The sequence below is a fragment of the Stenella coeruleoalba genome (genome assembly GCF_951394435.1).
Source record: "Stenella coeruleoalba genome assembly, chromosome: 1".
NCBI classification, from domain to species: Eukaryota; Metazoa; Chordata; class Mammalia; order Artiodactyla; family Delphinidae; genus Stenella; species Stenella coeruleoalba.
In genome coordinates this window covers 158,373,616-158,401,489 of record NC_137169.1, presented here as the reverse complement: position 1 = coordinate 158,401,489, position 27,874 = coordinate 158,373,616, and the positions used below count along the sequence as shown (strand labels likewise).

Sequence of the window (27,874 nt, the reverse complement as noted above, 5' to 3'; positions counted from 1 at the left end):
ACACTGGTATCTATTTTTTGTGTGGTCTAGGGAATATATCATCTTAAATTGAATATTTACCTAATCAGTAGGCTAAGGGTATCTTCTGGGTTCTGCCCCCTTCGACTCTAGAACACATTGTCTAGTTATGAATATTAATATGCTGCTTATATAGTTAGATACTACTGCTTACTGTTTTCACTTCATGGCACACTTATTAAATGATACGTGTATGCTATACTAGAATAAACTAGAGGGGATCTAAATGGAGCTTGGTAAAAATTTTATAGCCTTTATATTAAACAATGATAAAGTAAAGCAACTAATATAAATAAAAATTTAAAATAACAAGCCATAATAAAGTATAAAGTATTGGGGAAGATATCAAATACTTAATTTACATAATTTTCAAGTAATGCTTTTCAGGATTTTTACTGAGAAACTTGTAGTTGCTTCCACAAACATAAGTGTTTTTTGGTTTTTTTTGTTTGTTTTGTTTTGTTTACCAGGTCTTATTCTTGAAGTTGTGACTGTAATTCTAATCAGTGTTTTAATAACATCTATTTTTGATCGTCACATTAGACAAGAAAATTTTAATCATTTTTACGATCATTCAAAATTTTTCAAGCCAGTGTTTTTAAAAGAATCTAGTTTCTTCTTTCTTTGGCACACAAAAACTCATTGCAGTATCATCTGATGATGTGTATGAGACTGATTTCGTTCCAAGTTGGTGGTTGCTTTTATAAGGTATGTCCCAATAATGATGGTAGAAGGCACAGACTGTGGTAGAGCCTTCACATCCACTAGGCGGTCATATCATCTTTACATGAAGACAGAGATGGGCGGGTAACCACCTAAAGCCACGCTGACAAGGTCTCCTGGGACTCCCGCCCCTGACCTGCTGTATCTTTGCTCTGGATCATTAGTTCTTGTAGCAGTCCTAGCAATCTCTTGTTCACCATGAGCATTGGCATACTCGCCGCTGGCTGTTGCACAAGTTGATGCCCGCTGGTTGAACGGCGAGAGAACTTTGATGGACCCATGGGTGTGGCGTTTCTCACTGTGTCTGCCATCCGAGACCACTTTTGACCTTTTGTCTGACTCACTCTCTCGGGTAACCTTCCTGGGAGACCCTAGAGAGGCTATTTGTGGCTGAATGTGAATAGTTCCAGGGTTCTGGGTAACCCAGGCTGTACCAGGCAGCCCCAAGGGTTGAGGGAATCATTATCTCATGTCCCACTTACAAACATTAGATTCAGAACTGTATACCTAAGCAGACTGCTTGGTACCCTCTGATTCAGGTATGTGACTTAAAACAGCCTTGAAGAACTTTGAAAGTAATATAAAAAAATGGCAAACTTCTCTATTTTACCCTTTCTTTACCTAGACTAAACGTGCAGTCTCACAGGAGCTGAGAACATATTTATTCTTTATCTTTTACTTGAGACACTCAGCAGGAAGGTAACACACTTTCAATGAAAAAGGACAATTCAAGTTAGGTTGGTGCTTTGCCTAAGCCAGAGAGGTTTAGGGAGAGAAATTGAGGATGAAGAACAAAAGAGACAAGCTTTTTTCTTTTCTTTTTTTTAACCTCTGATGGTTTGACTTAATTCTATTATTTGAATGATTTTGAATTGATTTTGACACACCCACATTTAAATATAAGTTCAAAAATGCATTCTAAAGTCAAATGGAAAGTAATTTGTGTGGTCTTGTTATGAAAATAATTGTTTTATTCTCTGTATACTCCAGTCTCTCCACTCATTTATTCATACTTGTATTCATCTATTTACACATCATTCATATATTCACAAAATATTTGTTACTGTGGATACTATACCTGGTATTGATCTAGGTGCTGAGCTGGAAAGGTGAAAAAGTCATTATCATTACATTGGAGGGTCTCCCAGTCTTGAGGGGAGTCATAGAGGTTAACACATAATTATTGTACAGTTGGACAAGTATTATTATAGTCTTATGAACAGAATATCAGGAGAAAAATATTTTATTTAGTCTTATTATGTATTTGAGTATTCACCTGCCCAAGATGGAAATCTATCTAATAGAGTTTGTGCTTTTAAGGACATAATCCAACATGATATTTTTTATTTGCTGAGATCTTTTCTCCATGAAGTGAATTAGGAGCCCAGGCTTCTTCTGTGTCCTGACTCTATTTCCTAGGGCCTCAAAGCCTTTGGAATGTAATTGGAAGACAGAGGAGAAAAGGGTGTAGAGGCTCTGCTCTTAATCACTCCATCCCAGAAGTGACATTCATTACCTTTGCTCACATTCCATTGACAGGGTATACATGCAGGAGGTGCTGGGTCCTGCAGCCCCGGCAAGTTAACATCTAGCAACAGTTTTACACAGAGGAAGGCTAGTGAGCTCTTTGCTGAATTGCTCACATTCTCTGGACAAAAGTAAGGAAGTCTGTGGCTGTTTATCCCCTTCTCAAATATATGCTTCATTTTTTTCCATCTCTCTAACTCTAATCATGGGCAGCAATATTTCTTCAATATTTTATCCACTCACACTGTCCAGGGAGGTTTCTTCGGCACAACAAGCAAGGCACACTGGGTTTATTTTTATAGCACATTTCCCACAGTCGTATCAGATAAATGCATTGCATCTCACCAGGTGACTGCTGAATAATCTCACAACTGTGGCTTCCATGTGAAAGGCAGAGATGATTAGCTTCCAAGGTGTTTGTGGGCCAGAATTGCTCTGCTTCCCTTAACTAGGTAGGTTAGTACCTGTTCGAGTTCTTTGAGCTTTGTATACTGTTCCCTTGATTCACAGGAAGAAATCATAGACTTAATAGTCTGGTTGTGAGGATTAAATGAGATATTTTATATAAATTGCTAAGCATGGCTTTAGGCACATATAGAAAGCAATCCATAATTGAGGCTCTTGTCATTGCTAATTAAGGATAGGATATTAAGCGAAAATGGAAGTGTCCTTTTTGTGGAGGAGGATGATATACTGAAACATTTAAACGTATTATTTCCTGTAACTAATTTCTAATGAGATTTCAATGTGTGCTTGCTGTCTGATTCCCCAAGAGAATGGATTTTCTCCCTCACCTTATCACATAGATATTGCCTGAATAAGGTCCAAATACCTGTAACTGAATTCACTTTTAGGATTGCACTATCCTTTAAGAGGCAGCAAAATATATTAATAAAGAGTGTTAGTTCTAAACTCAGATTTCAAGTTCTAGCTGGGTTGCTTATCAGCTGTGTGACCTTGATCAACCTGTTTCTGAATCTGTGAATGTTAGCCAGTGATATTCCTTTCTAGGGACATTATGCTGGGAATGAGATGACTTATATAAAACACTTAGCAGAGAAGATGGCATAGAGCAAGTACCTAATACATGTTACTTTAATCATGATGATTACACAGAATATTGGGATTGGGGTCAGATGACCTGAGTTTGTACCTGTGTTCTGTTGCTTTTAATCTTACTGAGCCTCGGTCTCCTCATCCATAAAATGGGGCTAATAATATTCTCTTCACACAGTTGTTATGGTGATTTTAACGTATGTGAAATTTCATAGAATTTTGCCTAGAACCTGTAAAATATTAAATATGTGTTAAAATTATTGTCTTTTATTTGTGGTATCTGTGGCCCTAGGCAAGTTGATCTTCCTCTCATATTAGTTATGCCTCCTACTTGGCCTGTTACAGTTAACATCAAAAAAAAAAAAAAAACAGGGCTTCTCCGGTGGCACAGTGGTTGAGAGTCCGCCTGCCGATGCAGGGGACACGGGTTCATGCCCCGGTCCGGGAAGATCCCACATGCCGTGGAGCGGCTGGGCCCGTGAGCCATGGCCGCTGAGACTGCGCGTCCAGAGCCTGTGCTCCGCAATGGGAGAGGCCACAACAGTGAGACGCCCGCGTACCGCAAAAAAAAAAAAAAAAAAACCAAGAAAACAATCCCTCAAGCAACTCTAAAAAATAGTACTATATCTAACATTATTATTTAAGAAGAGGATGGCATTCTGTTCCTGAAAGATTTGGCCATTGGAATTGTGGAGGAAGACCATCTTGGGATTTGAGTGGTGACATTTCTTAAATGCATGGTATAGCATGGGTTGCTTTCATCACACAGTAGGGAAATACTAATATCAATAATTTTATAATCCCTAACCCAGATTAACTTTAAAGCCATTAGTAAAGACGAATTCCATTTTGATATTTAGTACCCTGCTAGAGTATCTCTCACTACAGAAGTTTAAAATAAGCATAAAAATAAATCCAGAAACGGATAAAACTAGCCTGTGCTGTGGAACACCATATTCCCAGGCAGTCCAATCTGAGGTCCACAGTCAAAAAGGATTTTAATCTATGAACTATGTCTACAGTGGGTGTTGATGGGAGACAATGAGAAATTGACGTCTTTTTACCCTCCCTCTGTCCTGAGGTGGTTTCTAATTCAGGTTCGATCATTACAGCATTATAGAGAAGCCCTGCTATGCTAATATTTTTCTTAGACTTTGAACAAATTCAGACACCATAAGATTTTTTTTTTTTAACAAGGAGGGAAACCTGAGAGCTTTCTGTGGTATCTCTCTTGTACGCCTCCTGTTCTCCTATGTGGATGCCCTTCTGTATCTTATATCACTTCCCCAGTTCAAGAATCCTTCAAGAGTAGCCTCAAAGCCCATCTCTTCTTTGCAAAGTTACTTGTTCCATATTGCTTACATAGATCTCTCTTCTTCCAACCCCGTTGAAACACTGTTCTTATCTTTCAGTTGAGTGTTGAATCACAGAATTTCTATCATAGTATTTAAGTATTTAAGTATTATTTAAGTAGCGCAGGGAGAGGCTAATCCTTGAAATCAGGAAATAATTATATCTTAAATTATAATTTACAGCTCCGTGGCAGTGAACACAGTGGCTAAATAAATAAAAATTTAATTAAAATGGTATGCAATGAGGGCCTTACAAAAATGCCGTTAAGAATAACATCGTTTTTAAAAAAAAAAAAAAAAAAGAATAACATCGTTTGCATAAAACTGAATATCTAAAAACAGCTAGATAACTATTTAACTTTCCAATTGTATGTATAGATAAAGCACAAGGATTTGCCCCTTAGGATTTTATTTTCCATGGTAGGTCATTTCAGATGCTTTAAGTGACCCTACAGGCATCTTTTTAAGATTACCTTTGGACCCTGGTTTTTCATCTTGGGACTGCCGCCATGTACAATCCTAAAATGTTCCATAAAGGCTCAATCTTGCTTTTATTTCATGAGCCGTTTCCATTTAGTTAAAATTAAACTCTCAGCTACAGGACTATCTCCGAGGACTCAAAGCTTTCCCTTCTCAGTTAAAGCGTCTAACCTGCTAGCTTCCTGAGGGCAGTGAGCTCAGAGTGAAGCTGAATGACAGTGAAACCCCAAAGTGACGTGACATCGCTTCATTCCAGAATGGGTGTTCCCTGACGGCTGCATCTAACATATGCACAAAATCTCTCTCTCGATTTGCACTTCCAACACCATTCCTAAAATGTAAGCATTGTTCTTTGGTGTCTCACAGGTAGCATAAATTAAATGGGATAGTTTTTATATTGTGTTCCACCTCCATGTAGATTTTTCTTTACTGGTTTCTACATGTGTCTCAAGTTAAAGCACTGTTTCCTAACTATCTCACTCCCTCTCCTGTTTACCCTCCTGTCCCTCACTTGCATACCAGAGCACAGTAAGCAGACACCTTTCCTAGTATCCACCATTGATCCATCCCCTATTGCCCTGTCCTCATAGGACCTGATTTGATAGGAAAAGATGTTCATTCTCAGATATTTACCAGCATGAGTGAGACTACCAATGCTTCATCCTTTCATTCACTGTGTTAGGTTTGTAAGAGACACTTAATCTCTTTTGGCGCCCAGCTGGAAATCCATAGGGAGAGAAGGAGCAAACAGGTATGCTGCTAATTATCAAATAGGTTGTTATGATGGGACACAGAACAGGGAATGAGAGCTCACCTGGTTGGAAGCAGGTGATCAGGGGTTTGACTTTTTAATAACTTTATTGAGGTACAATTTACACACAATACATTGTTCATATTTAAAGTATACTAAATAGTGTGAGTTTTAATATATGTGTAGACCCACAAACCCAGCATCCCAAACAAAATACCAAATATATTATAATTCCCAGTGTTTTCTTGTGCAGCTTTGCAGTGCTTTCTTCTCTCTATGCTTTACTCATTATATATTAGTTTACATTTTCTAGAATTTTATAAAAATGGCATTATGCTTTTTTTTCTTGGTCTGGGTTATTTTACTCAGCATAATGATTTTGAGATTCATTCATGTCGTTGAACATATCAATAGCTTACTCCATTTATTCACTTACTTATTTATGGCTGAATAGTATTCCACTACAAGAATATACCACAGTTTAACTCTGCACTTCCTGATGGGCATTTGGGTTGTTTCCCGTCTCGTCTTTTATAACTAAATCTGTTAGGAATATTTGTCTACAAGTCTTTGTGTGGATGATATACTTTCATTTCCTCTTGGTAAAAATTTAGAAGTGGCCTTGCTGGGACATACTATCAGGACTTCTGACTGATGGAACAGCATAAGAGGTTGGAATACACACAGTAATGAATTTTTGAAGGAGGAGAGTTGGGGCACCTTTTGGTCCCTTCCCAGGGGATAAGTATATACTTCAAAGGTACCTCAAATTTGCCAAGTTTTGAGTCTCAATTCTCGACCTTCTTTTTCAAATGTGGTCCTTTGTCAGTATTCCTTTGTTCAGTAAATTGTACCACCATCTGTGAAGTAAATAATGGCTGCACATAACTAATCAATAATCAGCCATTTTGTCCATATTTTCAAATGTGTTGGTATAAAGCTACCACAGTATTCTTTTGTAATTAAAAAAAAATTCTCTCTGTTTTATAGCTAGTCTCATCACTATCATATTTGCCAAGTATTGCTTATTTTATTGGTCTTTCTAAAGAAAAAGCTTTTGGTTTTATTTGTCAAGTTTACTGCTTTTCTTCTCGATTTTTGACTTTTCTCTTGATTAATTTTGTCCTTCCACTCTTTGGGATTTACCTTGTTCTTTTTCTATGTCTACTGTCCATTTCCTGTAGCTTCAAGAGCCATTTTCAACAACTCAACGAGCTCTGCCGGCTATGTCATGGCCACTTCATCATATGCCATTAAAACTTAATCTCATACACTGGGTGAAGACTCAGCAGTCTTATTTTGCTTTCAAAATTGTTCTATGGCCTTGGATTCTTCTTCTCCTAAATTAGTACTATCATCATGGAAAATTCTAGTGGGCCTAGAATTCTAGGCTTGCCTTTCCTGCAGTTTCATAATAAAAGAAAAAACATTTCCACTCTTTTTTGATGTTGATCGAAAATTTAGCAACACTTCTTTGCACTATATTCAAATCCCAAAGTATAAGCAAGCCTTCATGCACACAGGCTCACTGAAATGTCATAATCTTAAACTACGTATGCCCTTGAACAATGACCTTTCCAAATACTCCACACTCTTCCTAGGTGTTCAGACTTTTTCATTCCTACAACATCTTTTACACATGGTCGATTTGTGTCGTAAGTTCTTCCTCACTCCCACTTCTGAGTATATATCCAAAGGAGACATCATCATTATTTGAAGATATCTGTACTCCCATGTTCATTGTAGCATTATTCACAAGAGCCCAAGTATGGAAACAACCTAAGTGTCCATAGTAGATTAATGGATAAAGGAAATATGGTATATATATACAATGGAATATTATTCAACCTTAAAAAAGAAGAAAATCCTATCATTTAAGTCAACATGGATAAAACTGGAGGACACTATGCTAAGTGAAATAAGACAAAGACAAATAGTGCATGATGTCACTTATAATGTGGACTCTAAAAAAATAATGAAATAAATCAACTCTTCCCTCCCTGTACATTTTCCTCAGCAGAATCTAGCAGCCTCTACTATGAGTCTTATCTTTTTTTTTTTTATTGTTTGTACCAGATCACAACCTCAGGGAACCTATGTATTTACCGATGTATATCTAGATTATAGTTTACCATTGTTCTTTTTCTTTGCAATTCATTCCGTCCACTTCTGGCATCAGAACCTCATTTTTCCTTTGGAGAAGTCCTTGTGATTCAGGTAGGCTGTGTGTCTCCTCCCTAGGCTGTGTGACTTGGGGCTGGCTAGACACAGTGTTTTATATATACTCTATATGTCTTAAGTACTTATTTCTCTGTTTTCCATCATTTTTCCTCCAAATTTTAGTGTAGTTATTTTTTAATTGACATTTGTAATCCTTTTTTTTGTTTGACTAAGGTACTGTTCAACCGATCTTCTGAGTGCTTAATTTCAGCATTTTTAATTCTAGAAGTTTCTTTTGGTTGCATTTCACAGATAATTTTTGCTTAAATTGTACATGTTGTCCTTTTTTTAATACATTAATCATAATTTTAAATAATAGTTTCATTGAGATATAATTTACTTTCCATATTATTTAACGTGTACAATTTAATGTGTTATGCATTCTACCACCACAATCAATTTTAGAACTTTCATCCACCCCCAAAAGAAAAAGAATCTATTATAGGTCACTCACTCCCCCATTTCTCCAAACCCTAGGCAGCCACTAATATACTTTGTCTGTACAGATTTGTCTAGACTGGACATTGCATACAAATGGAATCATACAATTACTTAGCATGTTTTCAAGGTTCATCCATGTTGTAGCATGCATCAGTACTTGATTTGTTTTTATGGCTGAATAATATTCCATGGTGTAGATATTACTATGTTTCATTTATCCATTCACAGTAAATGGCCATTTGGGGTATTTCCACTTTGGGGCTCTTATGAATAATGCTGCTGTGGTTGGATTTACGTGCAAGTTTTGTATGCAGGTCTAGATTTGTTTTTTAAATTAACAGACTATTTCGGAGCAGTTTCTGGTTTACAGAAAAATTAAGCAGAAAGGACAGAATTCTCATACCTCCTTACCTCTCTACCCAGTTTCCCCTATTATTAACATCTTACATTAGCGTAATACATTTGTTATAGTTAATGAATCAGTATTGATACATTATTACTAACTAATGTCCATGCTTTACTTGAGACTTCACTCTTTGTTTTGTACATTATATGATTTTTGACAAATGTGCAATAACCTGTATCCACCATTACAGAACCATACACAGGAGTTTCTCTGCCTATAAAATTCCGGGCTTCACCCATCCTTTTCTCCCTCCCCACAACCTCTGGCAACCACTGATCTTTTGACTGTCACCACAGTTTTGCCTTTTCCTAAATTTCAAATACCTGCAATCATATAATATGCATGTAGCCTTTGCAGATTGGCTTTTTTTCACTTAGCAATATGCATTTAAGCTTCTTCCATGTCTTTTCATGGCTACATAGCCTTTTCTCTTTATTGCTGAATGCTATTCCTTTGTACCGATACACCATAGTTTGTTTATGCATTCACCTATTGAAAAACATCTTGGTTGATTTCAAGTTTTGGCAATTATGAAAGAAACTGTTATAAACATCCATGTGCAGGTTTTTATGTGGATGTAACTTTTCAGTTCCTATGGGTAAATACGAAAGAGCATGATTACTAGATCACTGTATGGTAAAAGTATGTTTAGTTTTGTAAGAAACTACCAAGTATCCTCCTAGCAACAAATGAGAATCCCAGTTGTTCTGCATCGTCAACAACTTTGGTATTTCAGTATTTGGATTTTAGACATTTGAACAGGTGTGTAGTGGTATCTCATTATTGTTCTAATTTAAAATTCACTGATGACATGGAATGTGTAGCATCTTTTCATATGCTTATTTGCCATGTGTATATTTTCTTTGTTTAATCATAGTTGTTTTGTTTTTTAACCAACCTCTATTAACTCTTGTCCTCCTGTGTCTATTTATATTGTCTTCTTTCTTTCTTTCTTTTTTTCTTTTTTGAGCTTTTGATCATTTAGTCTTTTTCCTGGTATGTCCAATTATTTTTTATATTAAAATGGGGCTTAACTTATTTTCGGAAACTATATAAATACCTCCACATTCCGGATGTTGTTATTGTTCTCTTGAAAAGATTTCCTTTTGCCCATGGCAGACAGTTACTATAGGGCCTGGAAACCTTAGTCCATTCTCAGTTTGAGCTCATTCAAAGCCGTTTTTCAGTCTGTGTGACGGTTGCTCTATGTCTGTCTTGTTCTTCCTCTACGGATGTTGCCCTTTGGGATTACCATGTGAACGTTTGGATTCTCCCTATTCCCAACTACCCTTGTATTTGTTAGGCTTTAAATGTAATGGTTCCCCCAGCCCTGTGAGACTAAGGGTACGTGTAGCTTGTCATTCCATTAGTTGTTGCCTTTAGCTTGAGCTCTTGCCGTTTGGCTTCTGTGGTTAGAGTCTTTTGAACTCCTTGGCTTTTCAGCTCCTAGGCTGTATGAGTTGCATCAGCAAATGCCCCAAGGAGAAAAGCTGCAACAAATGTCAAGCTTCCGTCTGTGTTTCCCTTCTGTCCAGAACTTGGCCCACATGTCTCGGTGTCTCTCTAACATTCGGATGCTGGTGAAGAGATGTTTTCTTACTTTATCCAGGTTTTCTAAAATTTCTTTAGACTTCACCTGATCTTATGTTATTATTGAAGTATCATCTCAATTATCCCTAGAAAGAAAATTTGCAATTTTATGTTTTATTATTTTATTTTCTATATTACCTCAGTTTCTGTAGAGACCTTTTACCTGATTCTTCAGTCTAGTTCCTGTGTTATCAGTAAGATGGAGATAGGTGGAGGCTAAGAATATTGGGGGGAAAATCACTGATGAATGATATGTCTTGTTCTTTTTGTTTTTCCTCTCCTTATTTACTCTGGCAGCCTACATTTGCCCTTCTTGATTTAACCCAATTGTGCAAATAAGCAACCCACTCTGGCAAAGACCTGACTTAACTCTCATAAATGTCTGCGTGTTAGGATTAGCTAGATGATGAACACCATGCCAAAGTTCTTTGTGTGACCAGTCAGAATGGCCATCATTAAAAAATCTACAAACAATAAATGCTGGAGAGGGTGTGGAGAAAAGGGAACCCTCTTGCACTGTTGGTGGGAATGTACGTTGATACAGCCACTATGGAGTACAGTATGGAGGTTCCCTAAAAAACTAAAAATAAAACTACTGTACAACCCAGCAATCCCACTGCTGGGCATATACCCTAAAAAAACCGTAATTCGAAGAGAGACATGTACCACCATGTTCATTGCAGCACTATTTACAATCGCCAGGACATGGAAGCAACCTAAGTGTCCATTGACAGATTAATGATAAAGAAGATTTGGCACATATATACAATGGAATATTACTCAGCCATAAAAAGAAATGAAATTGAATTATTTGCAGTGAGGTGGATGGACCTAGAGACTGTCATACAGAGTGAAATAAGTCAGAAAGAGAAAAACAAATACCATATGCTACCACAGATATATGGAATGTAAAGAAAAAAAATTTTGTTCTGAAGAACCTAGGGCCGGGACAGGAATAAAGACGTAGAGAATGGACTTGAGGACACAGGGTGGGGGAAGGGTAAGCTGGGATGAAGTGACAGAGTGGCTTGGACATATATACAGTACCAAATGTAAAATAGATACTAGTGGGAAGCAGCCACATAGCACAGGGTGATCAGCTCCATGCTCTGTGACCACCTAGAGGGGTGGGATAGGGAGGGTGGGAGGGAGGGAGATGCAAGAGGGAAGAGATATGGGGATATATGTATACGTATAGCTGATTCACTTTGTTATAAGCAAAAGTTAACACACCATTGTAAAGCAATTATACTCCAATAAAGATGTTAAAAAAAGCCAAAAAGTTAGAGAGTAAAAAATTCAAAAGAATTGCCCACACTTCTCCAACAGACTCTCTAACATTTAGCAGAACAGAATTCACACTGAATCTGGTTTATGAGTAAAAGAAAAGGCAAGTTTAAAGTGGATCACAGATGACAACATTTCTTTTCCATGTGCCTGCTTTGGAGCCATATTTCTGCTGACCGCTGCAAACCTTCCTCTTGAGTATTCTGTGATATATTAGAACCAGGAATAAGGGATGTTAGTGCTGGAAGGGTCAGCCAGTGGTCTGCGATTTAATTCACATATCCTTTCTGCACCAGGCTCTTTAAGATCATTGAGTTAGCCTAAGAATTTTGAAGCTGTAGACTTCAAGACAGTACATTACAATATGCCAATATTACTATTCTCCTGCTCTGACATTCTCCACTGATGGACAGATGAAGGAGAAGGAAGGGAAGTCACCAGTAACTGAGAGCAAATAAAACTGGAATATTATAATTCAGTATCATTTGAGTGACTGAATTGGCTGGCAGAGTGTTCTCCAGTTAAAGGTGAGGAAAGATTAATTCTGCACATGACACCATTACTGTATTTATACAAGTCTACTGGGACAGTTGTTTGCCTTGAATTGTTTTCTTCATTCATTTCAGTCAGACAGTTGTGTTGACTGATTTTCCTTTTTGATGTATGAAATGACTGACTGAATTTACCATTTAATTTCCACTTAATGCGCTGTAAAAACAATACATTAGTCAAATTGGATTGGCAGGTATGAAAATGTTTACCCCAGAACTAGACAGAAATATAATATTGCCTTCTACAGAAATGTAAGTCATATGTCCTGGATTTGGGGGAAATGTTCCAATTTTAACTATTTTGCCACGTTTCAAAAATGTAGGGTCACTGATCCCATAGTAAAAATAAGAAGATCTGTGAAGTCCAGAAAAACATAGTTTTATGTGACACTGACAATCACATAACACAAAAGAAAAAACTATTACGAGATAAATTTTACTGAGTTTCATACTTATCAAAACAAGTTTCACACTTGTTTCTATGTTAAACTTTTGAGTCTTATTCTAGAAGTTCTTTAGGAACAAACACTTCAAATACATTCATAGAAAACCCTCTTGATTTATAATTCCATTCTTCCAATATTTATACTTACTACGACAGGCCATTTCTCCATGTCCCATCCCATGATTCTCTGCTCCTACTGAACATTTGGAAATTGGTGGCATGAGCAGGAAAGTGAAGCAGTTTTTGAGATTACTGAATAATGCTGATTTTATAAAGACTGCTTTCTTCCATAGTTGACAAACTTATGATGGTACCGATGGTTGGATACTACTCTTAGAGATGAAAAAGGTCTTAAGGAATCTTCCGTATTCCATTCACCAATCTGTGTTCTTGTTCAAAGCAAAATTAATTCCTTTCAAAATTAACATATTAGCTTAATAATAATTTTTAATCTTAAAATAACCTATCTGTGAGAATGGGAATTTTTGGTAGGAAAAAGTGACAGAAGATGGGACAAAAAGAGAATTCATAGAAAGACAAAACAGAATTTTTTAAACGGTGGGTACGAACTTCTGTTTCCAACTCTATCAGTTTACCTTAGGAAAACATACTAGAAAGGCCAGATAAATCATAAGCAACATTTGACTGTGAGCGTTAGAAAGCTACTGAGGTAGCCATGACCTAGAAAAGTAAAATAGAGAAAGAAACTCACTGAAGTGAGAACAATATTCTGCACATGCTTTTCTAGCCCAGTCACTTAGAAACTACTGATGAAGAGCAAAAGTCTGAGAAACCAAATGTGACTCCTAAGAGGTAGAAAAGCCAGTAGATCTTAGGACAATGTCATAGGACTAAGGAAACCAGAGTTGGAATTGAGAAATAACAAGGCAGCTAGAATTTTAAGGACCAAAATCACAGAGAGAGTAAAGATTCAGAGAATTGAGCTGGATTCAGCAACAGTGTTCCCTTGCAGTATTTTCCATGTATAATAGGTAGACAAGACAAGATGCGAAGAAGTCAAAGAAAAGCTAACTGAAGTCAAAGCATAGACTTAGTTGGCTGATGATGCTGAAGAGACAAAATTGGGGTTCAGAACCTATGAAAGATTTGTGACCCAATGGAAAACTAATGATATGAATTAGGACATTGGAAGTCTCTACGGGTGTGTGTGTGTGTGTGTGTCTGTGTCTGTGTGTCTGTGTGTTAGGAAGGTTGATGCAACATCTACATTGAACCTTATAAAGAAGGAAAATGACTATGAAGTTGGTCCAGTGACTGAGGTGATCTTCCCCTCTGCTCCCTACCTAAGAATAGGAAATTCTCTTCTCAAGAAAATACAGTTGACCCTTGAACAATGTAGGGGTTAGAGACGCTGACCCCCTGTGCAGTTAAAAATCCACATATAACTTTATGGTCGGCCCTTCTTATCTGTGGTTCTGAATCTGAGGATTCAACCAACCACAGATCATGTAGTACTGTATTACATATTGAAAAAAAATCCATGTATAAGTGGATCTGTGCAGTTCAAACCCAGGTTGTTCAAAGGGCAACTGTAATGTCATTCAGGTTCTCTACAACTTGTCATATCCCAAGTCTGGTATTCACTGAAGAACCACCAAGACTACCAAGAAAAGGAGAATTAGAATAAAAAACAAAACAGAATCAGAATCATAGATGACCTAAACATTAAAGTTCATACATATTTTGGTAAATATTATCAAGTTCAAGAAAATAGATGACAGGTGGAGAATTTAACTTGACAACTAGAAAACATAAACTGATTGAAGTTGAACTGATAGAATTAAAAATTATATGAAATTTAAAACCCGGTAGTGGATTGGACACAGGTAAAGAGAGGTAAGTGGACTGGAAGATAGAGTAGTAACAATATTAAGACTAAAGCACGGGAAACAAAAAGAATAAAAAGTACACAAAAGCGCATTTGAGACATATGGGCCACAGTAAACTTTTTTATCATATGTGTAAACTGGAATCCAAAGAAAAAAGGAGAGAGAGATTGGGATGAAAATAATATTTCAGAAATATTAACAGCTGAGAGTGCTCTAAAACTAAAAAGAATATATGGAGCCATAAATTCAATAAGCACTAAAAACATGCAACAAAAACAAATACAAAGAAAACCACACCTAAGATCACCACAGTACAATTCATGAATAGCAAAGAAAACATGACATCTTAAAAGCAGCCCGAGGAAAAAGAGATAGATTACTTTGAAAGGAACAATAGGATTAAGATTACAGCTTACTTCTGAGCAAAACTGACTGGATACTAGAAAATAATGGAATAACATTTTTAAGTGCTAAAGAAAAGAACTGCCCATTGGGAATTCTAGAGGCAGAGAAAATGTTGTTCGGAAGGAAAGATGAAATAAGGAAATTTGCAGACAAAATTTAGAAAATATTTTCTCATCAGAACTGAATTAAATTATAAAGGGAGACCTGCTGGCAGAAGGAAGATTATCACAGATGAAAATACGGACTTTATAAAGAATTATGTATAACAGAAAGGATAAATAAGTGGATAAACCTAAATAAAATCTAACAACACAAAAGGGTAATAATAAAATATATCAAAAATGAGAATGCATTAAAACAAATGGAAGAGGAAAAAGTAGTAAAAGAAATTTAAAATCTCAGCATTGCTTGAGAAGCAGTAAAAGACCTAATAAGTCATGGTACATGTGTAACTGCTACTTACGTAAAAACAACAAGCTAATACAAGGGAAAATGGAATTTGAAGAAATCTCGAAGAAAGAAGAGCAAAAGGAACATAACAAGGTGGGACAAATAGTAAACAAGGAGTAAACGGTCTATAAGAAAATACATTAACTGTAAATACTCAAAGGACAAGGATTATTGAAACAAACAAAAAACCTAATTCTATGCCACCTACAAGAGACAAGAGTCAGATTGAAAATGAAAGGATTCAAAAATTATGTCATAACAACAATAAGTAAAATTGAAGAAGATTTTTTAAGGTTAACATAGATTTGAAAGCAAAAAGTATCACTGTTGATAAGGCAGGATAATAAAATCCACTGTTACTTTACAAGGAATACATTATAAATCTAAACTTCAATGCAATATATGAAGGGAAATTCCAAAAATCTAAGTAGAAATAGAAACATCTAAATTACCTAGATCAGTAACATAGAACCACAACAATAAATCAGCAGATTAGAGAAGATCTGAATACCATCATTAAAAACTTTGGCCTAAATTTACATAAAACACTGCACCAACAATGATGGAATATATATATTACACAGAAATTTTTAGGTGCACATGGCACATTTATAAAATTGACTATATTCTGGTTATAAAACAAGACTCTGAATAAGCAAGAAATTTAAAATATATAACCAATATTTCACCGAAGAGTTGGATATTAAAAACATACTTCTGATCATTATGTAGGTCAAAGATAAAGTCACGATGGGAATTAGAATTTTATTAATTGAATGATAATGAAAATATGCCATAACAAAACCTGGGGGTTGCAAACAAAGCTGTGGTCACAGAGAAGTTTATGTATTCAAATTATATTCTCTAAATGTAAAAGGGAAAGGAATAAAGCAACTAGAAGATAACCCATCACCCTGAGGTGGGCAGCTTCTGAACTGTACCTGGTGGGGAAGGCAGGGCAGAACTTCAGGAGGCCAGCTGAGAGCACGGTGAACACCTTGTCAGGAGCAGTCTCCAAGAAAGAGCATTTAATGTACAAAGGGATGACTAAAGTATATTTAAAAGCTAGCACCCTGACTCCTCTTAAGGATGACTTACGTTGCTGGGGAAAATATAAAAAGTGCTCGATGTAGAAGGTGAATAGCTTTATAATTCCCAGGAGAATCTTCATACCAGAACCACACAATGAAGAACTTGGAGTCCCCGTGGCTAATCCAGCAGAGAGAAAAGGAGAAACAGAGATGCGAGAGAAAATAAATGGAACTCTTGGTGCTGCTGCAGGCCCAAGTCCAGGTATGTGCTCTCTATCTCCACATCTTAAATAAAAGCCACCATGTTCCTCAGTCTTTCAGGTACTTAGAATTTCTCTTTAGAACCTGAAAATGGGGTCAGGTTTCCTGTCTGCATTGCTACAGTACAAAATAGAGGCAGGATGTTTGAAATAGTTCTCCATCTGGCAGAAGAGGCCTTAAAGCTGTGAGCCACTCACTGCAAACCAGCAGGACATGAAGGATTCTTGCGCAGATCTGAAGCTACTGGGAGGCCTTTGAGGAGTTAAATCCCATAGTAAATACTGTACCTTCAATGGCCCCTTCTCCCTCTCTGTCCAGCCTTCCTCCACTCCCGTGGGGGCCCAAAGGGGTTAAATGAGCACTCTTTGACTTGTACTTGGTGGTCCCAGAACTTGACGTGGGCTTGGAGACTTAAATGAAATGTCTGCCTTCCATCTACTGGCTTGGGTTTCTTGGTCTCTCTGCTCCAGGCTAATCCCTTCAACCTACTTTTTCCATTTCTGCCAATAATCCCCCTCTCCAGACCTTCCTAATGCTCTTCTGGGGCGGGAGGAGACTTACTGAGGGCAATGTTTATTTCTAGAGGGAGAGGTGACCACATGACTTCATAGTGGTCGTCCCGTTGATTATTCAGTTTCTGTCTAGATTAGTCGTGGGTGTTTGTGCACCCCAGCCTCACCCCCAGGAGGCTTTAGAACACTGTCCTTATCTCAGCACTGAACCTCTCTCTAGCCTCCTTCCCTCTCTCTCCTTACCCATCTTTACCCCCAGAATCACAGGCTTTCTGCACCTCTAAGGAAGATAAGCACTTCACAGAACCTCTGCTACAGAACCAAACATATTGAAATGATTCTTTACGAAGATACTGAAACAAAAGAAAAAGAATACATGACGATTGTTTCTCCTGAGGGTTCAGTTACCTAGGGGGCCTTTAGCAAACTTTGATTGATAAATCTAACCTTTCCTTCCTTGGCAATAGTTGATCACACTGTGAGGAAAACAAGTTAGAGAATGGAAAAATAATATTTGGATTTCAACGAAATAATAAAGATGCAGGGACTATCTTTGACTTTTGCAAGGTGAGAAGAGTTTTTACATTTTGATCATTTGATGGCAGGAATCCCTTTTAAAACAGGGCCAGTCTGCATGATGCATTTAAAAATCAACCTTTTCAAATATAGCCATAACCCCCACGAGATTTCTTGATTTCTCTGGGGTCAGATAAACCATCACATTTCACAGTGGTGCCCTGTACATGAAAGTGATAAACATAATCTGGAAGCACGGCAGTGGCTAAAAATATGCAGCTGGGAGCCATTCGCTGAAATGATTTTTTGCTTTTAATTCATTGCATAAAATGCTAATGTCCAAATTCAGGCAGGTAGATCTTACCAACCATCAAGAGCTTCAACCCGGCTAACAATTAAGTATGCACTTTTAAACCCTAGTTTGACTGCTCCAGAAACTTACTGGGTTTCTTTAATGCCTCTGTTACTATTTCCTTTGTGTCATTTTGTTTTTCTTTAAACACATAGCTGTGTGATCTTGGGGAAGTTATATTATTTCCTTGAGACTTGGTTGCCTTCTCTGTGAATATCTGGGTATAATTTTAGTATTGCTCAATAGAATTTTTGGTGATAATGAAAATATTCTATAGCTGTACCATGCATTGCAGTATTCAATAGCTACATGGAGCTAATAAACATCTTTGAACTATGGCAAATGCAACTGAGGAACTGATTTTTTAATCTTATTTTTAAATTTGTTTAAATATAAATAATGCCACGTGGCTAGCACCTGTTGACAGTACAGATCTACGTAATATTTTAAGTACACTCTCCACTCAAAAACTCTACCATTCATTAACTCAACCTAAATATTTTTGCCCTCTGACAAACAGAAAATAATTTATGCTTCCCTTGAAATTATCTGTCAAGACCTTTGTCAGTTTGGGGACATTATATTCTTAAAATTGACTTTGCTTTATGAAACTTTAATAATGTTGGAGTTTCCTGCCCTTGCTACCACCTTTGTGATGATGGGAAATATTGTGGATGATCAAGGACCATTTCAAGAGATCATGGAGAGAAATCTCCTTTTGGATTTAATTTCATTATGAGGATGTCAAAATGCTAAATTACTTAAAATAAAACCCGTACTGTTTTTATGCTAAGTTATATTCTACCTGTAGCTGGAAAAATGTGAAAAAGACTTTTAAAGAACTGCACATCTATTTTTGAAGCTGATTTGGCTGTTCAAGGCTTGCTAGCACTTTATCCATCTCAGTACTATTTCACTTAGTAAACAAATGCAGTTGCCATAATTGCTGCATATGTGTCTGTGTTCCCTTCTAGGCTATATGTGTTTGAAGTTAGAAACTATATTTATATCACAGCCCCTATGTATAGCACAATATCCATTGCTAATTCAGATTGTGTTTTAAGATATGAGACAAAATTTAAGACTTTTATTATAGTCATAAACATCTAGCAAACCAACCAGAAAATAAAAGCTAATTTTCAGTTGGTTGGCCAAGAACAGAAAAGCGAAGAATTCCTAGTGCAAAACCATATTTCTAATAACTACTGTTGGATTTAGAGCACACACATGCTAAACTTATTTTAAAATATCTTCTTCTCAAAGATTTGAGGTTGGACCTGAAAAGATATCAGAAGCGAAAATAGTCATGTGGTCTGACCAGCGTGGATCACACAAAGTAAGTGTATGCTATATATAAAGTAGATAAATTACGAGGTCCTACTGTATAGCACAGGCAACTATATTCAATACCTTGTAATAACCTATAATGGAAAAGGTTCTGAAAAAGAAAGATATATATCTGAATCACTTGGCTGTACACCTGAAACACAACATTGTTAATCAACTAGACTTCAAGTAAAACAAAACAAAACAAAAAAGTAAGTGTAAAGGGAAGTATAGTTTTATAAATTCACCTCTGATATCCAGTGGACCAACTGAAAGACAACAGAAACTACAACTTTCTAGGAGACAGGACATGGCCAGCAAACTAGGCCGTCACCCTCGGTAACGGTCATACCTGCCAAGAAATATACAGACTAGGCTGCATTCATGAATACATAGGAATTCTTCATTTATCTGGCATTATTAGGCAATGAGGTATTGTATGTTAGGAGAAGTTTTTTTTAAATGACAAATTTAAGAGGAGTTATTTTAACCTTCACTCGGTAATTTTTTTCTAAAATTAAGAAATGTATCTACTGGTGTATCTAATGTTTCCTTGATAACTCGGGGTCATCAGTTCCATCAACTTTTGCATGAATAATGTGAATGGAAGCAAGACCGGCATGCTTACTGAAACTCAAAATGACATGGCACTGGCTGGAGTAACTGATGAGAGAGCAAGAAAAAAACAAAAATGAAAACAAACCGTGATCAAGAAACAATCAGTCAAGTTCTGACTTTCCGTACTTAGTTTCAAAAAGAGATACCACAAATCCCAGCGAGAGACTCCAGCATTATTAGCTGTCTTTGTCCTTTGTTTCCACCTTCCTTTCCTTTTCCTTCTACCCTAGATTGTTCCAGGAAGTGTTTATAGCTCCTTGCAAGACAAATTCTAATACTTGCTTTCTCTCACACAAACTTCACAATATGTCCATGTGATAAATGGTGTGGAGGTAAAAGACAATTCATCACAGGGACATCTCCTATGAAAATAAAATTAGAAACCAGCTTCTAAACATGCAGAGAGAAGGGCGTGGTGTCAGGCACTAATTTCCTTGAGAATTCCTCTCCATTTCTAATAGATGTTCTTCTTTACCAAGATCCCTTTTTATTGGTGTCCTATTCCAGACTGCTCCACTCCGCCCATCCTCATTCTGCAAAATACATTCACACTCTTTTGTGACCCTACTTATTTGCCCATTAAATAATCAATCATAGAACTGTCGGAATTATTTACAGAGTGAAATTAAAATGCTGGAGTCACTTGGAGGATTTAAGCAACTCCACCAGAAAATACTGGGCATGGATTTAAAAGAGGCTGCGTGGGACTTGCTCTTGTCCAAGTTCTTTCTCAAGAAGTATCTGAAATAAGCCTAAATTCAGAGTTAATCAGACTGGCCTGCTTTCTCAGGTGGACTGGAACTCATTGCTCTTTCCCCTCAACTCCCTGATGTCAGTGGCACTTTCCGGAGACGAGGTGGACTTCTCTGCCTACTGCAAAAGCGCAGTTTCCCCCCGGGCCCACTCCCTGTCTGAATCCCACACTGGAGGCCCGATGCCAGCCTTCCCAGAACATTCGTGGTCTCCTTTCAGTTTTTGACCTGCTCAGATTGAGTCCCTATGGACTCTTCCTCAGCCTGAAACCTGATCTTCCACACCTTTGCCTGACCTCGATGCTTACCTTCCTACTTTAGGCCTCAGGTGCTTTAGCTATAAATTGATATAGTTGCCCTTAATTCTAAAGTCTTCTTTCTAAAGCTCTACAATGTGTGGCTCCTTGAAAATGTTTCTCTTTGCTGGTTTTAATTTTGTAGAGAATTAAAACCCCAGCTACTCTAAAAGACAGTAAGTTACACTGGATAAGGAAAGTGTGCTTTTGTAGTTAGATTAACAGGGATGGAAGACGACTTAGTATGTTTTAAGATACTCATGATCCGTTCTCGTGAGAGTCGGGGGAAGAAGGGGAAGAGAGTTAATAAAATACCAAACGATTGTGACAAATTCAGTTCACCAAGATGTAGCTGATTAGTTACTACTTGAATAAGCCACACAAATCCAATTCAAGTTGTCCTTTATTTTTCTAAGAAGGGATCCCAGTGAACTGAGTCCCATGTTCAGTGACTCCACGTTCAATGGCTTAGTCTTTAAAAACTGTTGTGTTACTGGAAGAAGAAATATTGCCCATCAGTCCTAACTGATGTTTAGCTATCACGCACATTTGAAATAAATTTATTACTTTGCCTGATCTCAGTGTAATGCATTCCAAAGTGGCAAAGAGCACATGAAAAGTTATGGAGTTTCCATCTTCTACACTAAAGTGTGCAATAAATTACATATTATTTGGCCGTGAAATTCACAAGCCATAGAAACCACGCCATTAGCAATGTATACAGTGGTAAACAGCAGGTAATGAGAATGATATAAAACCAAACAGACTGTGTATGTTGGCACTGCTGCCAATTAAGCAATTATTAAATGCATTCATATGCATCTACGCTAGGTAAGCTCTTTGAGGGCAAGTGCTATGAATTCTACATACCTGTCAGGATATTATATATAGACCAGTTTCTATGGCCTTTATTCAAAGATGCTGAGAAAGGGTTACTGTGGGTAAATTCAGACCTTTTCTCAATATAGAATTTGGTCAACATGGATTCTGAACAGCAAAATTTCACAGTGCTTTCAATTTTCCTACACTAATTGCCACCTCAGCAAATGCAGGATTAAGTATAATGGATTATATGAATTTAGAAAGGAAAGATGGAAGAGAAGAAGGAAGGTAGAAAAAAGGTGGGTATGGAATACTTCAACATTTATGTAAAGAGTGGACCTAAAACTAACCTGAGGTTACCCTGAGCTATTTAGCATATGCTATAGAAACTTAAATGAAAAAATAAAAAACCCAGCAAGGGAAACTCAAAGATTCTTTGTTTTTTCACTTTACTGCATATACACGTCCATCTTAAACAATCTATATGCTTATATCCAATAAGAGAGCATTGTTTCGCAAGGCTATTTGGGTTCTATCAGCATGTAAAGGTTGGACAACTCAACTTTAGCAGAGTTAGCCTTCAGGTGAATAATTGCTTCTCTCAGGTTGTGAGCATTTGAATTTTCCAGAAATGTTTCCCAAAACATGAAAATTAAAAGAGTCCTAGGACAGCGTCCTTTAGAAGTTTTATAGTATCAAGGTTTTTGGAGGAAGAGTATCCTTGTCGATTATCAACACAATGATTCCAAGCAGGTCAATTTATGCTGACAATATTATATAACAGAACCCACTTCACCTCCATTATACTGACAATGATCTTCATTACTTCAACCTTGTCCTTCTTAGTAAAGTTGAAAATACTGAGCCAAGAACAGACAGTGACAATGCCAGAGACTCAGATGTACCTATAGGTGCCTTCAGACAACATCAGCCACCCAGGCTAAAGTTCTGGTTTAAAACATCCCAACATGAATGAATCTCAAAAACCATGTGCTGAGTAAGTGAAGCCAGATCAAAAGGGCACCTATTGTATTATTCAACTTACATGAAATTCTAAACTGGGCAAAAGTCATCTCTAAAGATAAAAAACATCCATGGTTGCCTTGGGGTGGGAGATGGGGATACTTTTGCAAAAGCCTAGGAGGAAACTTTCTAGGGTTTTAGAATTGTTATCTATCTTTATGGGGGTGGTAGTTATACAAATGTATACATTAGTTACAAGTCACTGAACCGTTGACTAAAAATGTCTGCATTTTATTGTATGTAAATGATACCTTAATAAGGTTGATTACAAAATGAACCAAAACCAAAACAAAGCAGAAGAAAAAGCTCTCAAGACCTCAAAGGAAATACACTGTTTTCTTCCAGGGTACCAGATTGGAAATGAGGCATTGGTCTGTTCTACCCTCAGATTATCCCTAGGATTATCTAGTCTATTTTAAAGCACTAGAGTCCCCTATCAGGAAAACTCACCCCATGTTTAATTATTTTGATTTCTTCTCTGCCTCTTCTCCCAACACAGTGAAGCCATTCACGGAAGAAAAACCAGCTTTTTCCAACTTTGCATCATCGCATATTCTTTCCAAAGCTATTATTTATGGAATAAAATTTGGCTACACTTTGTAAAAATCTAGCTTTTTGAGACTTACAAATCTTAACAGTTAACCTATTGCCTCCACTGGAATTTATAAAAAAATTATTTTGAAAATGAATAGCTGAGACTTGACATTTTTGTTTTTTGTGATTTTCTCTTCCCCTAAGAGAGAAGTAAGTAGGAATGAGAAACACATACATAAAGAAAAAAAATTATCTTGCTGCCTTTGCATGGTTATAATTTATAGGAGGCCCTTTTCAACAATAATCTATTATCAGAATCAATAAAATATAATCTCCATGAAGGCCAGGCTAGGATATTTGTCTCTTTTTCAGCAGACTGCAATACGAACCACATTCATGGATATGCTTCTTGATGATCTTTGTAATACTGTAACAGTTGACCATTTCCTCATGCCTCTTCACCTTAACTTAAACCTGGTTTTTCACTAATGACCTCACATTTCCTTCTCTAACACTTGGTTGTGGGCCTCTTTTCCAACTCCAACTCCAACTCGCATTTCACTCTGGAACCAAAGGACGACTCACACCTTCCTTCTTTTTAGTGATACCTGAACGTCATTACCATATTGTGATCACCCTGAAGAATACCCAGACAATTATTATTTCAGAGCCATCTGACAGTTTGTAGCTCTAAAAATTAACTAAGGACCGCATTTGTCAAAAATACCCCAGTTTAAGATTTTGGTAATACAGCAACAGTAATTCCGAAGTCATTTATGACAATCAGTGTGGGAAGCACCCTCCTTCGGGAAGATCCTTTGCCATACAATACTCTTTCCCTGTCTGATAATAGGGAAGAATGGCCGTGGAAAGAAACCTTTTGTGGAAAGAAATACTTGGCCTTGAGAAGGCTTGAAGTTCATACACTTTTCTTGAATTAGATTCTCCATTAATTACTTTATCCACAAAGAGGTAATTATCAGAGTTATGTAAGCAATTAAGGAGATGCTACTCCACATTCTTTCAGCTTGTTGACCTTTCTCACTTTATTTCATGTGGCTATCTGAAACATCAGTGATTTACATGTCTGTCTTTCTTTCTTTTTTTTTAACAGATTTCTGTGTGTGTGTGTCCCCATGATGAAAACATCATTAAAGTAAAATATCATGAATAGACTCTTAAGAAGCAGAGTCTACTTAAAGTCTTGGAAAATATGAAAGCACTAATATTCATGGACAACTCTACACTCTGAAAGTTACTCCAAATGTTGTTGATCTCTCTTTTGTCTAGGAGTTCAAATTTTCTACCATGATCATTTGTTAGTTTTATAATTACTTAATAAAGGCATTACATCATACAATCTTTTGTTATCCATTGCAGTTTTAAAACTATTCCTTTCCTTGTCCTCAGCAGATATGTCATAGATTATTAGTACACAAGCAAAGACTTTCAACATAACAGTACTTTATAGTGAGAAGAACTATACTGAGCTATCTCTATCCTAAGACAATGCACTAGAAAAGCACTAGGACTTCTTACGCACTAGGAATACAGAGACGATCAAGGGGCAAGTTCCTTGCCTTCGAGTATACATAATCATTATAGCAAATGCTTAAATAGCACTTAGTATATAACTCACCACAGCAGTCTTATTATTCTCCTTTTTAATAGGTGAGCAGAGGAAGCCACAGGGAAGTCATAGGGTAAAGCCAGAATTTGAACCTAGGTAGACTAGTACATTCTCCACGGCTTTAACTATTATGTTAAAAAATATATATATATAAAAGTTATATATATATATAACTCCAAGTATTCCAAAGTTACAAAACACTTATCTACCAAAACTCAAAAAGGAGCACACAAACTTGCATAGAAAATAAACATGTAAAAGTTCATAAAGAAACCACAATATAACCTGCTCCACATAATATACTGACTGCAGTGTCCTGGGCCTCTCCCATCCTTAGGTAGACGGAAATTACAACAAAATAATACTTTTCACCCTTGGAAGCCACAGCATCTCTCATACCAACCAACCAATTACTTCCTTAGAGAGAATAGGAAATTAACCTGAATATCATTTTATATATATATATATATATATATATATATATATATATAGCATTACTGATGTAGAATCTTTGTTTAAAGACAGTAACTTCAATAGCAGAGGGAAATTTACCATTGCAGGCTTCAGATAACCTCTATATTTCTCAGATTTCATGCTAAATCATAAAATGCCGTATTGTGTCTGAAGCTATTTTTTCAATAGTCCATTTTCTTAAATGGACGAGCAAAGCAGTAAATACTGAGGGACATTTTGGCTCCCAAATCCTAAAGCCATTCTGATTATGCCTGGGTGATCATGGGGACGTCATCGGAACTACCAGAGGACTGACTTAAATACCAGTTTTGTGGCCACCTTACAAATTAGAAATTATACAGAATCCAATTTTATTTTTTTGTTAAGTAATCACTATGAGGCTTTTGGGATGTCAATGTAAAGTCCTTTCATGTGTAATCTTTATCCATTAGATAGGGAACAATGCCAATCCCCGTCATAAATACTTTCACAACCTGATACTGAAAATCCACTGTAGGGCATAGGACCTGCAAATAGGGTATGAAACACACACATCCACTCATTCAGACAATCCACAAATATTCATTTTTAAGTCTACTATATGCCAATAATGTACCGGCCTCTCAGATGCTAAAGCATGCTAAATGCTGAAACAGACATACTCAGTTCGGGCCCTCCTGGAACTTATTACCTACAGAAGTGCCTTCATTATAAATGGTCAGGTCTCAGCCAATGCTATTATCATCAGCAGGTGACCAAATGATAGAGCTTGCTTTCTAAACAAGTTCCACACTCTTTGCTTTCAACATTTTTGCTTTCCTTCAAGGCACATAATCCTGTGGTCAATTTCTCCCAGTTAGTGAGGTTTGGGGAAAATGTACCCAGTGAACATTTCCTTGTGGCCTCACTCTTTCCTCACACTCTCCTCTGTGCTCTTGAGCTAAAGAGACCTGGATTAAAATCACTTGCTCTAACCTTATTATTTTAAAATAGGGGTGCTCCTGCTTTGAGGATTTCCACTGGACCAACACAGCAGCAAAGCAGCACTGAATCAGCAGCAGGTAAATTTCAAAATGACAGCTCTAAACATATCCACTCTCCTTTTGTTTTCCTCCTATCCCTTTGCTCTGAACACCTCTGCCCTGAGGCTTTGCCTTTACCCTTCTCTGATTACTGCTCCAAAAGGGTTTCCAAGAGCAGGGAGTATTTACGGTTTCATTTGCTCCCAAGTCCTTTGTGGAAAAGGATACTTGCTTCCTGATTCTTACTAATTCTACACTCACATCATTAACACAAAAATCATCATTTAAAAAAAAATATCCTCAGCTTCATATTTCTTCTGGGCCAACACTGAAAGAATATTTTCAAAGAAACAATATCCTCTCTCCTTTGCTCTTCTGAGTTTCACGTTCTTACCTCCAGTCTCATTTTCAACCCTTATTACGGGATGCATCACAAAAACAGAAGAAAGTTCTTTGTGCTTTCATGTACCAGCTAATTATTCTAATTTGTTCTGTCTCTACTGAACAGAATGTGAAATCAACACAAAGCCTGATTATCCGACCTCTTCCAAGGGAATGGTCTGAGAGTTGTCTATGTACTAATGAAGCTCAGTGTGTATTAAGGGTTGACTGAAGCAATCATCAGGAATTTTCATCCCTTAAATTAGTGTTTTCCACCAAATGCACATTTTCATTTCGGATAATATAACTTTTAAGTTCAGAATACAACTGGACAAAAGAAAAGAAAAAAAGGTAACCAACACAACATTAGCAGTAATAACACAGTAACAGCTATCATCCTTCCCTGAGGAATTCAGCCTACTTTATGGACACAATTTAGTACAAACTCATAAGAAAGCTAACAAAGCCCCAAACCACTTCACAACAGCGTAGAGAGGTAAAGGTCAGAAATTATTACTGCCAGACCCAGCAGACAATGGCACCTACCGGAAGGAGCACAGGACAGGAAAACCTGGAAGCCTGTGTTCCAGTTTCAGTTATTCCTGTAAGCATTAGTATGATCTGAGTGAACTCAGCCTGCCTTGCTTTTTCCGTTTATAAAAACCTACATCATCCTCTCAGTAGAATGAAATGCCACATCTGAAAAGTTGCAGATCTCTTTAGGAAAGAAATAAAACTCATGCTTTCCAACCAAAATGGAATAATTCAGTCAATGGAGACTTAATAAAAATCT

At 37.0% G+C, this 27,874-nt stretch overlaps 1 protein-coding gene across 17 annotated transcripts in view; it reads left to right on the top strand.

Moving 5' to 3' along the window:
• Positions 1–27,874, top strand: part of LOC307198387 (uncharacterized protein) — a 128,983-nt gene that overhangs the window by 75,772 nt on the left and 25,337 nt on the right. For 9 of the 17 annotated variants that reach the window (XM_079945284.1, XM_079945282.1, XM_079945283.1 and 6 more), the window contains 2 exons: positions 16,712–16,845; positions 17,616–19,471. In XM_079945284.1, coding sequence (XP_079801410.1) covers positions 16,712–16,845; positions 17,616–17,689 — 208 coding nt within the window. In that variant the 3' untranslated portion in view covers positions 17,690–19,471. The other 8 variants (XR_013831628.1, XR_013831630.1, XR_013831627.1 and 5 more) reach the window with 5 other exon arrangements.